This window comes from Sceloporus occidentalis, unplaced genomic scaffold (genome assembly GCF_023333645.1).
Source record: "Sceloporus occidentalis isolate IW3139 unplaced genomic scaffold, rSceOcc1.0.p SCAF_2, whole genome shotgun sequence".
Taxonomy (NCBI): domain Eukaryota; kingdom Metazoa; phylum Chordata; class Lepidosauria; order Squamata; family Phrynosomatidae; genus Sceloporus; species Sceloporus occidentalis.
Window position 1 is genome coordinate 141,975,639 of NW_028316982.1, and position 17,871 is coordinate 141,993,509.

At 40.0% G+C, this 17,871-nt stretch overlaps 1 protein-coding gene across 2 annotated transcripts in view; it reads right to left on the bottom strand.

The window, feature by feature from the left end:
* Positions 1-14,353: 14,353 nt before the first annotated feature.
* KLHL1 (kelch like family member 1) overlaps positions 14,354-17,871 on the bottom strand; it is a 193,180-nt gene continuing 189,662 nt past the window's right edge. For both annotated transcript variants that reach the window (XM_089507962.1, XM_089507961.1), the window contains exons 10-11: positions 16,701-16,872; positions 14,354-15,346 (exon numbers count right to left, since the gene is read on the bottom strand). In XM_089507962.1, coding sequence (XP_089364088.1) covers positions 15,287-15,346; positions 16,701-16,872 — 232 coding nt within the window. In that variant the 3' untranslated portion in view covers positions 14,354-15,286. The remainder of the gene's footprint in view (positions 15,347-16,700; positions 16,873-17,871) is intronic.

Below are 17,871 nucleotides of genomic sequence, written 5' to 3' on the forward strand. Positions count from 1 at the left end.
TACCTAAAGTCCCCAAGCACACCACTGGAAAAGGTCCACTGGCACAGATGCTCCACCAGCAGGTTAATTGAACAAAGAAACTCCGAAGTCTGTGCTGGCCTTAAATGGGACAAGTTTGAGAAAAAACCTCAAGAATCTGCATGACTTACTAGCTAATGTTTCAAATACTGTACCTTCTGCTACAAAAGACCTCAATGTTGTTATGGTCTCAAGAAATATCTAGAAGTAGACTATGTCCCTGCTGGGGTTCCATACAAGGGTTTTAGGTCTGTGTTTCCCTCTCCGAGTTCTGCATTCTGGGCTCCTGTTGCTGACATTACCCCCTCTCCTAAACCCTCTCCTAAACCCGCTGTGGGAGTGGGGGTACGGCAGGAAGGAGGGAGTGGCAATGGCAGCCGAACTCCAGGTACCTCTCCTCCCCTCCACACCGCATAACACCAACCACAATACCATCACTGCTAGAGTTCATAGAGAACTCCAGGCTGCACAGCCAGACCACTCCTGGGGGCAGTGTCTTCCATTTAGGGTCTGGTATAGCTACCTAGGTGAATACTAGACAAGACCCAAAGTGGCGGGCACCATCACTGAGCAGGAGTGGTACTGACGCCTCCAAACAGCCCATTCAGAGTCTGACGTGGTTGCTTGGGTAAACTGCCAGACCTGAAATGAAAGGCACCATTTCCCAGTTGAGGCCTCCAGATGGCCTGTTCAGGATCTTGTATGGCTGCTAGGTGAGTGAGAAAGGACAGTGACATCTTTTCTCACTCACCCAGAAGCTGTGCTAGTCCTACTAGGTTTACCGCCCCATTGGGTGTACAGCCCCTTCTGGAGTGTCACTCAGAGAGGTCCTTACCCCCCACATCATCTGAATGATACTCCTGAATTTTACCTCCCCCCTTCTTTTCTTCTCTAAGACACTCCAACCACAGTGTTATCTCCAATCAAACTATTAAACCATTCCTTTTCTTCTCCCCTCAGCTGCCTATCTCAATGCTAAGAGGTCTATGACAGAGTAATTCGACAGATAGGACAGGCCCTTTTGGCTCTGCTATCCACTACTAAATAAATCATTATTTTCTAAATATGATACACTTTACCAGGAAATTACTAGGACTGCCACAGTCACTGTCATAGTAAGAGTACAGTAACAAATGCATGGATACACACACACACACACACACACACACACACACACACACAGCCATACAAGCCTAAAGAAGAAATATGCAAAGCCAGATTTTTTCCTAAAATAGATTTCACTGCAAATGGCAGAAACTGATTATCGATATCCCATCCACCCAATTAATTCAAATAATAATTTTACAACTCATGTGAACATTCTGATTTGAGCTGCTTATTTTTTTTTTTCATGATTGAATGATACTAATAAAATCTCTTTCCCCCCCCCCCTCCTTTTCTTTTCTTTTCTTTTCTTTCTCTTCTTTGGCCTTCCAAAGCTATTCTGTCCAAAGCCTTATTGTCAAGGATTTTATTCTAATTTCCCACAGCTGAAAAAAAATTCTAGTGCTCTAGAGAATGAAATAATAGACTGGGTTTAGGTTTCAAATCAGGAAGAAACATTTGAATATGGGTAAAGGGGAACATTGGGATGTAATTGGACACAGAGCTTATTGTTAGTAGTTGGAAGACAACAATGCTGTTATCACAAGAACACAGTTCTATTTTAACACCATACTTTCTAGCAGATTATTATTATTATTATCATTTGCATAATGCTTAAAATCAACTTGCTATTTTTAGTGCCATAACTCTGGAAAGGTGGGCTCAGAGCTTCCATCATCATCTCTGCCCCAAGTAGCACACTATGTTCCTTATTAATCCACCTGCCAGAGTTTCCTTTCCCAGATGTATGAGAGTAACAAGCTAAGCTATGTGCTAATGCAGCATTACCCCCTTACTTAGAAAGTCCATTATTAGATCCCATATCTGACTTCTATTTATTGATTATTTTCTTTATTTTTATTTTCCCCCCACATAAAATCCAAGCTGTGAGTCTAATGGTGTTCTCTTGAAAGCCTTCTAGAAGTTCTAATGACATTATTTCCCATAGAGGGTTCACTGACATGAGCTAGATCCAGCATCCCTAATGCTAGATTTATTTTTATGCAAGCCATTTTCATATATGCTATGAGAGAATGAGAGAGAGAGAGAGAGAGAGAGAGATGTATTCATTACCAAAACTCTTCACACACTTTCCTATGTGTCTCCTCTGAATAAATGCCTGGAGGAGGTAATGCACTGGATGACTAAAAACAAATTGAAGCTGAATCCAGACAAGATGGAGGTGTTTACTGTCAAGGATTCTAACTTGGGGTTGGAGATGTATCAACCAGTCCTGGATGGGTTTACGCTTCCCCTGAAATACTACGTTTGCATCTTGGGAGTGCTTCTGGATCTGTCACTCCAAATGTCCAGATAGAAGGTCAGAGAACTTATTATCCGCTTTGGCTGTTACACCAGCTGCATGCTTTCCTGGAGGTCCTAAAGATATGTATCTGCTGGTAATCTCAAGGCTAGACTTCTGCAGTGCGCTGTACCAGGGACGTAGCCAAGGGGGGGAATCTTGGGGTCCGGACCCCCCCTTCCATCAGAAAAATGAATGAAGTGTGCTGCTGCGCCACTGTACCCAAGCCCCATTATAATGGTGGCACTTAGTCTGGACCCCCCCTTCCTAAAATCCTGGCTACGTCCCTGGTTGTACCTTGGGGGACACTTGTACCAAGTTCAGAAACTTCATTTAGTTCAAAACATGGCCGCCAGATTGGTTGTTGGTACATCTGAGAGTGACAATATTACACCAATACAAAAATCATTCCACTGGCTGCCAATTAGTGTCTAGGTAAAGTACAATGAGTTGATTATTACTTATAAAGCCATACATGGTTTGGGTCCAGGTTACCTACAGGATCATTTTCTGCCATTATAATCTGCCCCATATGCTCAGTACCTCTGGGAGACATCAGTTTCAGTTAGTCAAAACTAGGCTGATTGAAAGCCAGAGGACATTTGCTGGGGGTACACCCAGATAAGAGATTAGGGATGTAAAGAATATTCTCCAAAATTCGAAAATTAGGAGAAATATGCCTAATTCGACAATTTCTATAACATTTTAGAGAGGAGAAATTCTGAGCAGTTCTTGATCAATGAGTAAGAATCTTGATGGTTAGTCATTTCAAAATGATGGGGAGAGAAGAATCCTTCATCTGACTCTCGATGGCCACTATTTGCATATTTTGTGTAAGAAAAGCTACCATTCATCCTGGAGGCTATTTCCTTTGTTAGGGTGATTTGCTCCAACTTTGCTTAATCACAGCTTTGCTTTGAAAAACAAAAGATAACAAAAGGTGAGGCTTCTGCCCTTTATGCCATGCTCTGACATTCAAATTCTCACAGAAGAGAAGAACTTGAAATCTCAAAACTTAGCAGGAAAGGTCTTGGCCACAATTTTTTGGAGTAAGACAGGTATTTTGATGATAAAAAAAATGACTAATCACTTTGATGAAATACAGTTACATCACTATGATCTGGAGACTACCTTACAGTGGAGACATTGATTTGGGTTCTCCAAGGCCAAGAAATTCAAGTACATACACACACACACACACACACACAATGCAAAATAAGCGTAGGTTTGCCTTAGCATCACCTTGAGAGAGCTGTAGAGAGAGGTTTGTCATGTCTTGCCTCTGAGGCTGAGAGAATGTGCCAATTATTATTATTATTATTGCATGACCTCTTAGCATCACCATGGGAGAGGTGCAGAGAGAGAGGGCAGGGAAATGTCTAACAATTTGTAAGCTGCTCTGATAGCACCACAGACTGCTGGGAACTGCAGTCTAATAAGGATGCACACTGCAGAAATAATCCAGTTCGACAATACTTTAATGCTATGGAAACTCCTGGGATTTGTAGTATGTTGTGCCATCAGAGCTCTCTGACAAAGAAGGCTAAATGTCTCACAAAACTACAATACCCAGATATTGTTGTTGTTGTTGTTGTTGTTGTTGTTGTTGTTGTTTTCTTATATCCCTGGCACAGACTCTCAGCCTCAAAGGGAGGCACTGCCCCCCCCCCAACAAGCCTTGCATGCCAGGAGAGTCCTAAAAGTCACAACACACGACAACAGCCATGTTTCCAAGAGGTCATGGGGAAAGGGAGCTCAGGGCTTGGATGGCCATAGGAGCCCTCTGGGAGGCCTTGGGCAAGTCACACTCTCTGGGTCTCAGAGGAAGACACTGGCATGTCCTCATTGCAAGAGCCCTCTAAACACACACAAAAACCACAAACCCCCCCCCTTCTTGCCCCGTTTTGCCAGGGTCCTCCCAAAGCACTGAGAGTGCCCACCAGAAGGCAACAAACATCAACAGCCAAGTGGGTCACACTGTCTCATCAGGATGACACTGGAAGATGGGACAAACCGAGGGTTTTATTGGCATAAAGAGGAGTTTTGTCATGGGATGCCCCTGAAGCTGAGATAGTGTGACCCTCACAGATGAGAAGGGAAGGGGTCGGGTGCCAAGTGGCAATGCTCTTCTGCCAAGCAGGAATCCTCAATTAGGAGCAGAGTAGGGTGTGATGGCAAGAATTCTGCCATGAATAAAACCTACCATGAAGGAATACCTAGGAGTTGGAGTTGAAGCTGAGAGGATGTGACTTGCCCAAGGTCAGCCAGTGAATTTCTATGGTGAACTGGGAGGATCCCAGTTCAGCCATGTAGATCCACAGGGTGACATTGGGTAAGTCACACTCTCTCATTCCTGGAAATTCTGCACTCTCCTTGCCAATAATAATAATAATAATAATAATAATAATAATAATAATAATAATTATGCCCAGCTCTTCAGCCAAAAGGCTATCAGAGCAGCTTACAAATTACTAGATATTTCCCTGCCCTCAGGCTTGCAATCTAAAGGGACAAGAGACAAAAGGAGAAGCGAATGGCAGGGGAAAAGTTCAGCAGATCCTCATTCTCCCACATTCTCTTTTGTGAGGGTCACATTCTCTCAGCCTCAGAGGCAAGACATGACCAACTCTCTCTCTCTGCACCTCTCTCATGGTGATGCTAAGGTCATGCAATAATAATAATAATAATAATAATAATAATAATAATAATATCCCTTACCCAAAATGCTGAGGACTAGATGTATTTTGGAGTTTTTCAGAGTTTGGTATATTTTTATACAGTATGTCTAATGGCATATAATGGGAGATGGGATCCATGTATGTCTCATATGCATCTCATAGACATAGACTGAAGGTAATTTAATGCACAATATTTTTAAAATAATGTTGTGCTTCTGCACACTGAGCTGATAATTTAGGTTTCAGAAGTCCAGAGAAAGGAGACTCAGACTCTACTCTGGACATTTCTCCTGAGAATGGACTCATGTTTTCAAAAACAGTCATTTCTGGATTTTTGCAACAACAAAAAAGAGGAGCACCACAGACTGCTGGGAACTGCAGTCTAATAAGGCTATAGTATATCTTTCTATAATGTAGATGGACACCTCCATTACATAATTTGTTCAGGATGCTTTGACTGGGAGTTCCTGCATGGCAGAATGGGGTTGGACTGGATGGCCATTCTTGGGGTCTCTTCCAACTCTATGATTCCATGATTCTATAGCACTCTGAGCCTACTGTGATTTCAATTGTTTTTAAATGTATAAAGGTATAAAGTCTTATAATGCAAGCCATGCACTGATGGACTATTGCACTATAATTTTTTATTGATTGATTTTATACCCTGCCTTTCTCCCAAAATAGGATTCTCTTAAAGGGGTTTGTTTATTATAAAAAGAAAGGAACGTATAATAGCTTGGAATTAAAAAATATGGTTCGTAGGGAGATAGATAGATAGATAGATAGATAGATAGATAGATCTTGGAATTAAAAAGTGTGTGTGTGTGTGTGTGTGTGTGTGTGTGTGTGTCTTAAAATTAAAAATCCCTCTTGGAAGTGGGAATGAAATGTGTGGATGCAGCCTGGGTTCTTAACTCAGCTCAGAAGTTGGAATACAGTGTCTGAAAGCATGAGCAGAGTGCCTCTGAGCATGAACAGAGTGGCTGCCACTCATTGCTCGAGCAGCTGCACTTTGCTTGATCGAGATGAATTTATCTGATGTAAACACCTTCAGAGGAAGGACTCAGTTTGCATCTGCACTGAAAAAATAATCCAGCTGGCCACTTTAACTGCCCTTGGCTCCATGTTGTGAAATGCTGGGATTTGTAGTTTGTTGTGGAACCTGACAGATGACTCAACAGGTCCTCAAAACTACAGATCCCAAGATTCCATAGCACGAAGACATAACGGAAGTTAAAGTGGTGCCATCGAGGTGTCAAGGGTAAACACTCGACCCTCTTTTTGTGTCTTGGGGGGGCTCTTAGCCTCTCACAATGGTGGCACTTAGTCTTGACCCCCCCTTCCCAAAATCCTGGCTACGTCCCTGGTGGGTCACACTGTCTCAGCTTGAGGGGCATCCCATGGCAAAACTCCTCTTTATGCCAAGAAAACCCTCAGTTTGTCCCATCTTCCATTGACATCCTGATGTTGAACAGGGGTCAGACTACATGTCCTCTAGGACATGCTACTAGAGAGGTCCCTTCCTCACCACTACTCCCTTCTCCTTTTGTGTTGTGTCTTGTTAGATTGTAAGCGTGAGGGCAGGGAACCGTCCGATTAAAAAGATTGTATGTACTGCACTGTGTAAATTTGCAGTGCTTTATAAATAAAGGTTAATAATAATAATAATAATAATAATAATAATAATAATAATAATAATACATGTCCTCTAGTATGCCATGTATTCCTATGTATTACTTCATAGCAGAAGGGGGTTGGACTGGATAGTCTTTGAGGGTCCCCTCAACTCTAGCATTTCTTGTTGGGACTGTTTATTTGTTGACACTGGGCTTTTTTTGCCTTTTGTGTGTGTGCCTTCAGGTTTTTTTAAGCATAGGAATGTTCTTTAAACCTCTGCCAAACTTCCTTTTGACATGGTAATTGAGTTTGAAATGCAAAGTAATTAGCGGAATTATTCGCCTTGTCTTTTATTGTCATTCAGAGAAATCTGTGAAAAATATTTCGCTAGTTGCTGAAAGGGAGAGAAGAAATCACCCTTTGAAAGAGGGATTTGTGGAACGAATATTTTTTAAAAAAGTTCTCCTCAAGCTCTCAGTTAACGAGAAGAAAAACATGGGTTTCTCTAATCACTATAAGAGAATGACCCACCAGAAGAGATTTGTCAACTCAAGATGTGGTCTGAGTTTAAATCAGCAGTCTCTTCCAGCAGGCCTATCCATATTATTTTTAAATTATATCTTTAATGGTGGATTATATATGTGTGTGTGTGTGTGTGTGTGTGTGTTTTATATGCTCTTTTAAATGATGTTACATTATTGATTGTTATTCTCCACTTCAATCTTTGTTGTTATTGTGGAAAGGTATGGATGAACCCTGATAGGAAAACAAAGCAGCTCCAGTAATGACAATCACAACATGACTTGTGTAAATGGAAAAGCGGCTTGGGCCCCATATAGGCAGGCCAAAATAAAGCTGCTTTGGGTCACTTTGAGGTATGCTGTTTAAATGATGCATGTGTCCTAAGAGTCTGGAAGCCATACCAAAGCCATGCTCCAGTCCAAGAAACAGAAAATGAATAACTGGGCCTACCATCCTTATTCACCCTTGCATCATGATTTAATAAGACTACTGTAATTCAGCACTACACTCCAAACTTTCTTTATTACTGCTTTCTGGAAATAGGCTGAAGATGACCGAGGCACATCTTTCCTAGGGGCATAGTTTATCATGTAAAAAGGGTTATTAGCCATAGCATTTCCAGTTTTTCCCTTATCACATTTGGGGGGCCTTTTATGCAGAAATTATCCCTTTTTGGTGGAGAATTCAGAAGAACCTAAATAGCCTTCTCATCTATCACCTAGAATTAAAGCTGAGTCTTTTTGCTTCAGAGAGCCACAGTAATTTGGGCAGCACCAGATATCACTAGGAAGTTGAGTTCCTCTTGAACTTCTGCTGAGACACTTACTCTTCAGAATCTGTCTGGTGGAGCAGATCATGCTGACAGTGCTAATATGCACCACATCATTGATTTCAGATACAACTTCAGAGAAACCTAATTTTAACAAATGATTTCTAGGGCTGAGAAAATAGTGCTATGCTTAGCAACAATACCTTGTACCTCCCTATCCTCATTCTATTGCCCCTTCAGTACACTTCTACTGCCAGATCAATCACAGCCTCATTTATCATAAATGCTACAGGTAGAGAACTCTCTATGCCTTTCAAGCCCAATTTGAAAAGACCCTCCATAGAAGGATACAATTGGACTCAGAGAGCAAGAAGAACAGAAAAAGAAAAAGAAAAAAGTGACAAGCAGCATCTTGCTTTTATCATGAGCAGAGTCTTCATGGAATTTCAGGCAAATGAAATAAGTATAATACATTCTTGAAAAAGTCATCCTGATTTCCTAACTTCTTCTTTAAGAAATGGCACACATTTTTACAAGACATTTGTGACCAATTAAATTGTGGATGAACCCTTGAAAAAAAATCTGAAGAACATAATGACTGTGATCACTTTGTTAATATGGTCTGTGCCTGAAAATTCATTTCACTGTGGAGTCCCGTGTCTCCTAATGTACTCTATTTCATGACCTACACTGCCCACACAAACCTCCCTGTCCTTCATTTGAATTCCTTATTTTAATCGGATGGGCAATGCACTGAGTTGAATTGTTAATTGTTGTTTAATAAGCTACCACAGCTGTAACATGATGATAACTTTCTAATCACTTCTTATATTATCTATTAAAATTGCTGGCATTATTCCACAATAACTCTGATGTAAACATGGATATGTGAGCAATAGACATGCATGACTGGCAGCAACTAGATTATGTAGCAATCCGCTCTTGACCTTTATGAGTTACAGTCAATTCCAAGTGGAACCTACACCTATAGGAAATGTCAGCTTTGCAAACAATGTTCAGTATCTTAGTTGAGATTTCAGAAGGGTCTGAAACGTTTTAGAGGTATCTTGAAAAATGCTGCATAAATTTTCTCCTATTACAAGAAGAAAATAAAGCACACTGTGAGGTTTCTTTATTTAGCTCTCATAAAATTCATTGGATATATGCCATGTGGGTCTTCCCAAAAATCTGTTTCAGATGCAGAAGTAGAAACAGAAAGAAATCTTTCTGAGAGCTTTAGGAATTAAGAAATCCAAAATATTATCTGCCTCCAAAGACTTTAACTGCTAATGCTGAATGCTTTGGAATCCTGGTATCTATAGTTTTGTGAGATATTTAGCCTTTTCTGTCAGAGAGCTCTGAAGCCAGAACTAACTGAGTAATTCTAGTCATATAATGGTTTGTAGAAGCAATTCATGAGGTCTGGTTTCAAGATTGATCTAGCTCTTCCATATTTCAGTTTCATAGTCCGACAGTGGGGATTTACATTGGTCTGAACTGGTCACATTCTTGTGCCATTCATAGTCATTCATGGTGATCTGGCAAGCATCCCAGCAACAGCTCCCAACATGATCCTTGTATAGTTGGAGATGCTGGGGAGGCACATATGGAAGTGAGCCCTTATTCCTGGATGCATAGACTGAACTTAATGGAGTGTGAATAGGAGCATGTCCAATTAGATCTTGCAAGTAAAGTTTCACTTGCAGTAACTGGGCATTTGTCATGGCAAGCCATAGCTTTACAGGACAGATGGGTTACCTCTTTCTTCCAAGGATTATGACACTTTCTTCCAAGGATTATGACATTTATCTCAGGAACCTGCACCATGTTTGTATCACCTCTTGCATCAATGGGCAAACTGAGGTCAGACAATTGCCCAGCTCTGTTTTGGGATGGAGGATGAGCATTTGAGTAGTCTTTGCTTTCTTGATCACCATTCTGAAGCCCTGAATGGCTTGAGGGGAAAAGTAAGATCATTCCTTGCCTGAGATGAGAATTGTCTTTGGAGAGTACTGCCTGGGGAGCTCACCTGGGATCGTCCATTTCCCTCCACGGGTATAGGCAATGATGAATTGAGGTACTAGCATTCCCCATCCAGAGCCATGAAATCCAATCCCATGGATTTGGCTTAATGGGATTTCCCAAATATAGTGCCTGCAAGTCTCATTTCCTGCTGTGTTGTAAATTTCTTTTCATAATAAAATTGTAGACTTTTATCGCATCATACCTGAGTCCAGCATTGTCTTTCAAGGTAAGAGGGCAACGACAGCCTGAAAAATAAAATAGTGGGTTAAATCTAAGCCTGTTCATGTCATACATTTCTAGCTGTCCCATTTTTTAAATAACCACAGGGTGAGAGTTAGTGCAGGTAGGAGTTATAGCTGTTATTTCTTCTCTTCCTGAGTTTGTTTACTTATGATTCATATTTGATTTTTCTCCCCAAATTGGGATGAAATTAGACTCGACAAGATTAAAAAGACAGAGGTAAGAAAAGCCAAAGTATAAATATTAAAACAAAACAATAATAAAATATGAAATGATTTAAAATTTAATTTGAGTTTAAAATAATCTAAAAGCATATCAATTAGAAGTACAGAACCCTCCCTGTTAAAAGCCCAGCAGCCAATTGCCAAAGGTCCATATGAACAAAAAGGTGTTTTCCTTAAAGTCACAATATATTTTGTATGTTGTTCCTTTCATCCACCTGGAAATCCTGCCCTTTAAAAAACAAAATATGAATAAATAAGTCCTTTTTAAATATTCAGTGAAGCCTCAGATGCATTTCAAAGACTCATTTCTCAAAGACATCCCTAAAAACACCCTTTCCTTGACCTTGCCTATTGTGCCCTTGGCCTAACCAGAAAAAGAGGGGAAATATGGAGTGGTGGCAGTAAAAATACTGTAAGATTCCCTGAATATGATTAGCTATGTACTGATACTGGTAAATCTCTGAAGTTATAGGCAAGTTGTACACATGAGAGATTTGATTGCAGGTTTTCAAGATCTTTACATTTAAATTGTAGGACTCTTGCTAGCTTTGGTTAAGGTATATAATTTTCCATGCTTCTGACCTAATTCTGTTGCTGCATTTACTATGGCTGAGATGCCAGAAAACTTATTTAGTACCTCAGAACATTTCCCCTTTCAAACGCCTAATTTATTTCTGCCAGCCTATTTTTGGATCATCTTTTAAAAACTGGAAATTCTGTTTAAACCCCATCATTCCAGTTCATCACATACATTTACCTACTATAAGAATATTATTTATTTATTTATTTATTTATTTATTTATTTATTTATTTGGAGTATTTTTAATCTCAGGTTCTCAGAGTGACTTACAATTTTATTTATTTTTAATTAGACAGTCCCTGTCCTCAGGCTTACAATCTAAAAAGTCACGACACAAAAGGAGAAGGGAATAGTAGTGGGAAAAGGATCAAGTTCATTGGTTCTTCTCTTCCTCTGGGGCCATGGCCATGATAGATGGGCTGGAGGGAGGGCTCTTCATCTCACTTTGGGCTAGGCTCAATGGAGCTGGCCTGCCTTTCTCTCCCTCTAACACGAGATGATGGTGGATGGGCTGGAGGGAGGGGCCTTCATTTTACTTGGGCTAGGCCCAAAAATCAGGGTTTATGTATTACCTGAGCTTCTGTAAGTAACTGTGGTATTGTTCCTTTGGGATTCATGATGATTTCCCTTTTTTGCACATGCAAGAACATTACGCCTCCTTGCATCTGTTGGCATATAATCTATATTGTCCTGTCCTGTGCATTTTATGCCGTACTTATCAGTCATGCCTAGCATGCTACACCAGGATCTTCTGACAGGGATCTCAGAATACCTAAGACAGCAATGAGGTTGTGCCAGTACTTCCAGTGTTAATATTTGTCTTCTAGTCTAGCCATGGCCCTTATCATACATGAAGGGTTTGCAGCTCAGATCTGCAGTCACTCCTGTTCTAGCAATGTGAAAAATGATGTTTTTTCACACCAGATCCAAAGTTACTCCTGTCTAGCAATGCGAATTCACATTAAAACATGATGTTTTACCACACCTGGTTGCCTTTCCATTGCCCTTCCGAATTGAGGGGGAAGCGGAGCCAATTTAATTCCAAGCAAGTCACATGATGCGGTTTCAAGCAAAGTAGGGTGAGTGCACATTGTATTATCACACCAGAACATAATCTGAGGGTTCAATGATTCAAACCGGCACCCTTGCACATGCTCAATGTGGCTCCTCCTTCCCTCCCCCTCCTTAGCTGTCATCCTTCATCGGGATGAAGGAGCAGTCAGGGGATGATGGGATAGGTGGCAGGTTGGCAGAGAGGAGGAGATGGGGATGCAGGAGCAGCAGGAGATGATGGGATAGGTGGCAGGGTGGCAGAGGGGGAGAGATGGGGAATGCAGGAGGAGAGGGGGTGACGGAGCAGGTGACGTCGGAGTTATTTTCCACACCTGACCAATTCGAAGTGAAATCGAAGTGAGCTTCAAAGCAAATTCTGTGAATTCCCCTTTTTTCCCGATTTCACCAAAATGAGGGGTCACTTTGGAATCACTATGGAAGCCCCACAGAAGGAGTGCTCATAGAAAGGAATCACATCTGAAAACACATTCACGTTATGACTTGAATACGAATCGTTGGACCCGCACTTACATAGGAACTGAGCTGCAAAAGCTCTAAAAATCTCCATGTGATAAACTCCCATGTCAGATTCAAGAGAGAATTCAGAATATGAATGTCCAGACAGTTCTGGAATCAGTAGAAAATGAACTGATGTCAGCGACAATACGTGGGGGGCAGGCGATGTCACAAAGAATAATAGTTTGAATCCCACTCTGAGACATGTTAAAGGTAGAATTTCACAAACCTCTCACAAAACACAGTTTTCTTGCAAAATCTATAGTAAATTTGTAATTCTTCACTAATCTTCTTCTTGAAGGATGTAATGAGTAATTTTATGTGATGGAATGAAATCCTAATGAGAAAATACAGTTCACAAAGAGCTGCAGTCTCAGGATTCTGTGACCTTCTAGATTTCTGCTGGAAGAGATGTTATTTTTACACAAAAAGAAGTAGTGCATAATCCATGTTTTAGCTTTCTAGCTTTATAAGACAGAGATATGTACTGATTGTTCATTATTAATTTATACCATTCAGACCTGGCATGAATCACAGAATTCATATCTTGCTATTCAACTGTTTATTTACCAATTGCACTTGACTGCAAAATAGAAAAGAGGAAGAAGTTAAGATCACTAGAGTCATTGGAACATAAATGCTTTATTTAGCTACCAAATAGATTTGAAGAGCAAAACCTCACACTTCAGTTTTTCTCATTGCCAAACTTGCTTAACAACAGAACTCGCTAGCAGCATTCAAGAAGGCTTCACAGAAAGCTTTATTTCTGCTACAATTGAGGTGATTCATGAATTAACAGTTCTACTTACTCTAGTAAAACCAATTTTATTTTGGTGTTTTGACGTGAGAGTTTAACCATGCTTATGACTTAACACAACCAACAGTGACATCTATGTAAAGTCCACAAAGTGATTTCTGTGGTTCATTCGTATGCACAGCAGATCTTTGGGGGAAAGAAAGATTCATATAATTTCAAATTTTGTTTCACACATGCAAAGCAGATGCTCTGCTATTGAGACACATTATGCCAAAAACAGCTTGATGTGTTGTTCTGTTTTTGTTTGTTTTGTACACATTGGCCTATTATTCCATGGGTGCAAATTAGATAGTATATAGCAAACCTATGTAACAATCCTCCATTAAACAAAAAAGAAGGGAAAATGTGAAAAGCTGCCAATTTGATTTGAAGAATTTCAGGGAGGAGATACTTAATAAGTTCCTGGCATTTCTTCCTCTCTCAAACACAACCCCCCCCCCCCCCTCGCATCTCTGTATTTTTCCTTCCATGAAAAAAGAAGTACTATGCATTTTATCCCTTGTTGCAAGAGCAGCTTTTGAACAGGAAAAAAAATCCACTGGATCAAAGTGTTCCTTTTTTCTCTCCTGCCCTTTTCTGCTCAAACCAGCATTTATGTGGCTGATACTCACCTTTTAAAAATTATTGATAGATTGTTATGCACCTCTGTTGTTTAAAGGCTAATTTGGCCCATATTTCCAATGACCTGAAGAAATAGGTTTTTTAATGATAAATAAAACCACATTGAACATAATTAGAACAACGATGGGATCTGAAAACACACATAAGCATTATAATATTTTTGTCTCTCTTACTGCATTTCTGTGTCGCAATGGTATATTGCCTTGGAATTGTTGCATGTTGCCTGTTACATGATGCAATGCAGTAAAAGCTGCCATTGCCCTGCCTTCCACAAACTTCCCACATGCAGGAGAAGCACAAAAGCTTGGAAAGAGACAAGAATTCACATGCTTGAACAAGAAGTCAAGGTGGATTTGTGAGAACACTCTAACAACTGTGGGTTTGGTGGATTTGTGAGAAAACTCTCCTTTGGATCTCTTTTCTTGTAGTGAAGCCATAACAGTCCAAAAAGGTCAGTCTTCCCTCTACATTCAGATCTTCCCCACTCAAAATACAAGATTACTGTAACCAGAAATGATGTATAATTATAGTGGGAGGGTATAGTCTGATATCAGATAAACAGTCATGATGCATTGGTCATCTTGAATAATTTCTGATGAAGAGAAAAGGCTAAAGGTTGACAATGTTTCATAATTTTAGGAGGAAACTGAGGTTCCTGCCTATCTTGCACTGCCTGTGTAAATGGTAAAGCATGTAAAACCATTTGTAGATAAGGCTTTGGAAGAGACAGAGGGAATAAACGAGTTATGTACATTTTCTTTTAATAAAACTATGGTTTAAAAAAGTGACTTAGTGTGCTATGATCATTCCAGAGTTAAAATATCTAGTGCTATGAAAACCGTTTGTTAGATCGCTTCACTTTCTATGAAGAGTTGGTTGTGGATACTGATAGTTTGCTGTGCCTCCATTACACAGCCTGTAGAGCAGGACCTGAGCTTCCTCCTTTTATGTTCGTACATTGACTCCCACAGCAGATTGATTTTCTTGTTATTGCTGTTCAGTCATTGAGCAGTGTCTAATAATTGGAAAAGGCATCAAATCCTCATTTTTTTTGTCTCCCCATTTTGAAACTACTTCAAGTTTGCGATCAACAGAGTGCTGAGTGTGTCTATCGATCCTTATGCTCAACAAAGTTTTCTTTCTTGTTTGTGTGACAGAAAAATCCACCCAGAAGTCAATAAAATCCAGTGCAGACAAAATCAAGGTTGCTTGATCACCACAACACAGGCGCCGGCTCTTCCAATATTTAGAGATGCCATCTGCAGGATAGAAACAAATGTTTTTGAATGTTTTTATTCAGGAGTGAATTATTTCTATCCAGGAGTGTATTATTGTTCAAACAATAAATATATTGTTACATGTTTCCTATTAATGGTGGATGGAAGCATGTGTCAAATTTAGGCAATGGGCTAAGATTTGAGTATTTGGTCTAGTTCAGAGATGGGGAAACACTGGCTATTCTGTTGCTTCAGACATCAAATTTTAGAAGACCCAAACAGCTGGGTCAACAGTAAAAGGTTAGGGACATTGCAGCCTAAAAGGCACTTCAGTTGTTGGTGGGACAGAGGGGCAGACTATCCTGAAAATCATAAAACATCAGCAAAGTTTTGATTAGTGAACTGTCTTATGAACATTTTTAACTACAGCTAGCTTCCAGCCTACACAACATAAATTTCAGTAAGAGTTGCCTGAATGTTGTGATTTGAGGTCAATCTGTGTTTAAGCTGTCCTAATACTCTTCTTTTTGAGGTATCAATGAGTTATACAGTTGCTAATAATGGCCAAGTTCCCAATCACTCTGAAACCAGTTCCATGAACAAATGAAGAATTTAGACTCCCCCTTTCCTGTCTCAACATACATACCCCACAGTCTTTCCACGAAAGCCTCATGACAAGTTGGCTTTAAAACTGAGGAGAACTTCAAAAACAGTTTGTGATAGAGAATGGAGATACCCCCCCCCCCCATTTAACTAAGTTTAAAGCCCTCCTGATCCATTTTCAGAGTCTTCTAGAAAATATACTCTTACTGTACAAGTACATGAACAGGAATAAGCTCCATAACTGAAATAATATTTTATCAATACAATGGCCAGGAGCCAATTAATTATTTGAAATGGGCCATTTTGACTCCATGAGAATTAGTGACCCTTTTGCTGTTTTCACTACATTGTATTAAAAAAAATAGCCCAGAGTCCTGGGAAAACATCAGGGGTAGGGTTTTACGGTTAAGGGAACCTTGGGAGGAAAGCTATTGAAGTGGAAACTGTACATTTCAACTGGGGGGAAAAAAGGCTCATTTTACCATAAGTCCTTAAAAAACCTGATGCCTTTTCAAGCTGAAGTATTGGCAGTTTCAAATCAAGAACAACAAAAAAAGACTTCAGCAAGAGATGAGACAAATACACATAGTGTTATATGGATAACAAAAAACATCCATCATTTTAGTGTACCTATTTTGTTACCTAGGAAACAATATTGACTGCGTTGGATAAAGTCTTACAATAGTTGCAGGATTTTTTTTAAACCCAGTTATAATTACATTGTTGTGGGGATCTTGGCTACTCACCACCCAACCCTTTGTGAAATATACAGAAAGATTGAAACCATAGATACCTGTGTCCATTCATTAGTTTGAGGGTCATATGACTCCATGGTGTTCAAGTACGTCTGGCCATCATATCCACCTACTGCATACAATTTATCACCAAGGATGCAAACACCAACCGCATCACGAGGCATACTCAACGGTGCTACCATTGTCCAAGTATCAGTTTTGGGGTCATACCTGTACAAAAAAAGAAGAAGACAACTCTCCAACATTAAAAGCAATTATGTTCCATTAATTCAATAGATTTGTTGTGAACAACTTTCCAAATTCAGCCTCTTTAGTAACAAGTGGCAATGCCACACCCCAATAGCCAATACACTGAAGATCAAAGTAGATGATATATCCATTACCTCCCAAGATATACGCCAAGGAGGAAATATGTTTGTTTGTCAGAACATGTAGTTTTGCTCACCTACATGCTTGCATTAGCCTGCTTTTTTATTGGTTATTGGATAGTAACCATGGTTTAATTTGCTGAGGTATGTATCTCTGGAGAAATTTAATTGTGTAGATGTGTTTTAGAAATAAACACTCTCCTTGTATTCTAGTTTGACCATGAGATATTTATGTATTTTAATTCAAGTAATTCACTGAAACACTTTTACCACTAGCCTATCACTATTTTATGGGATACATCTTAAGCTGCAACCACCACTACTAACTCACTAATTATATCTTTCCCTTGCCACCTAATAGAGAAAGGTTCCTTCCACAGCTACATTATCAATTATGTTGAGTGAAGCTGGCATCCAGCTGGTTCCCTGTTAATTATAAAAGAATCTCTTTCTCTCTCTGTGTAGTTGTACAAGATGTCAAGACTCAAGAGTTTATGTGCTATAGTGTCAGTTAGTGCTACGTGAAAATAAGACTTGCTGCAGAAATCAATACTGTGGGATGGGCAGTGGCACAGAAGATAGGTGCTAACTTTCTGCCCCAAAACTCCTCCATGGTCTGTCACTGGTGTGCCCCTTTTGGTCACCATTTTAGATCAATGTTCAGTTGAAATTGGGGTGGTAGGTTCAAGGGGACTGGACATGGACTTTGGCAATCACAACAACCTAATTCAGGGGTAGCATGCAGCCCATGAACTGAACGTTCTCCAGTGCTGTTCAGTTCTAAGAATAATTAACTGTGAATCCAACCCTGTATCTTGTTATAGTGAATTCTGCAAATAGA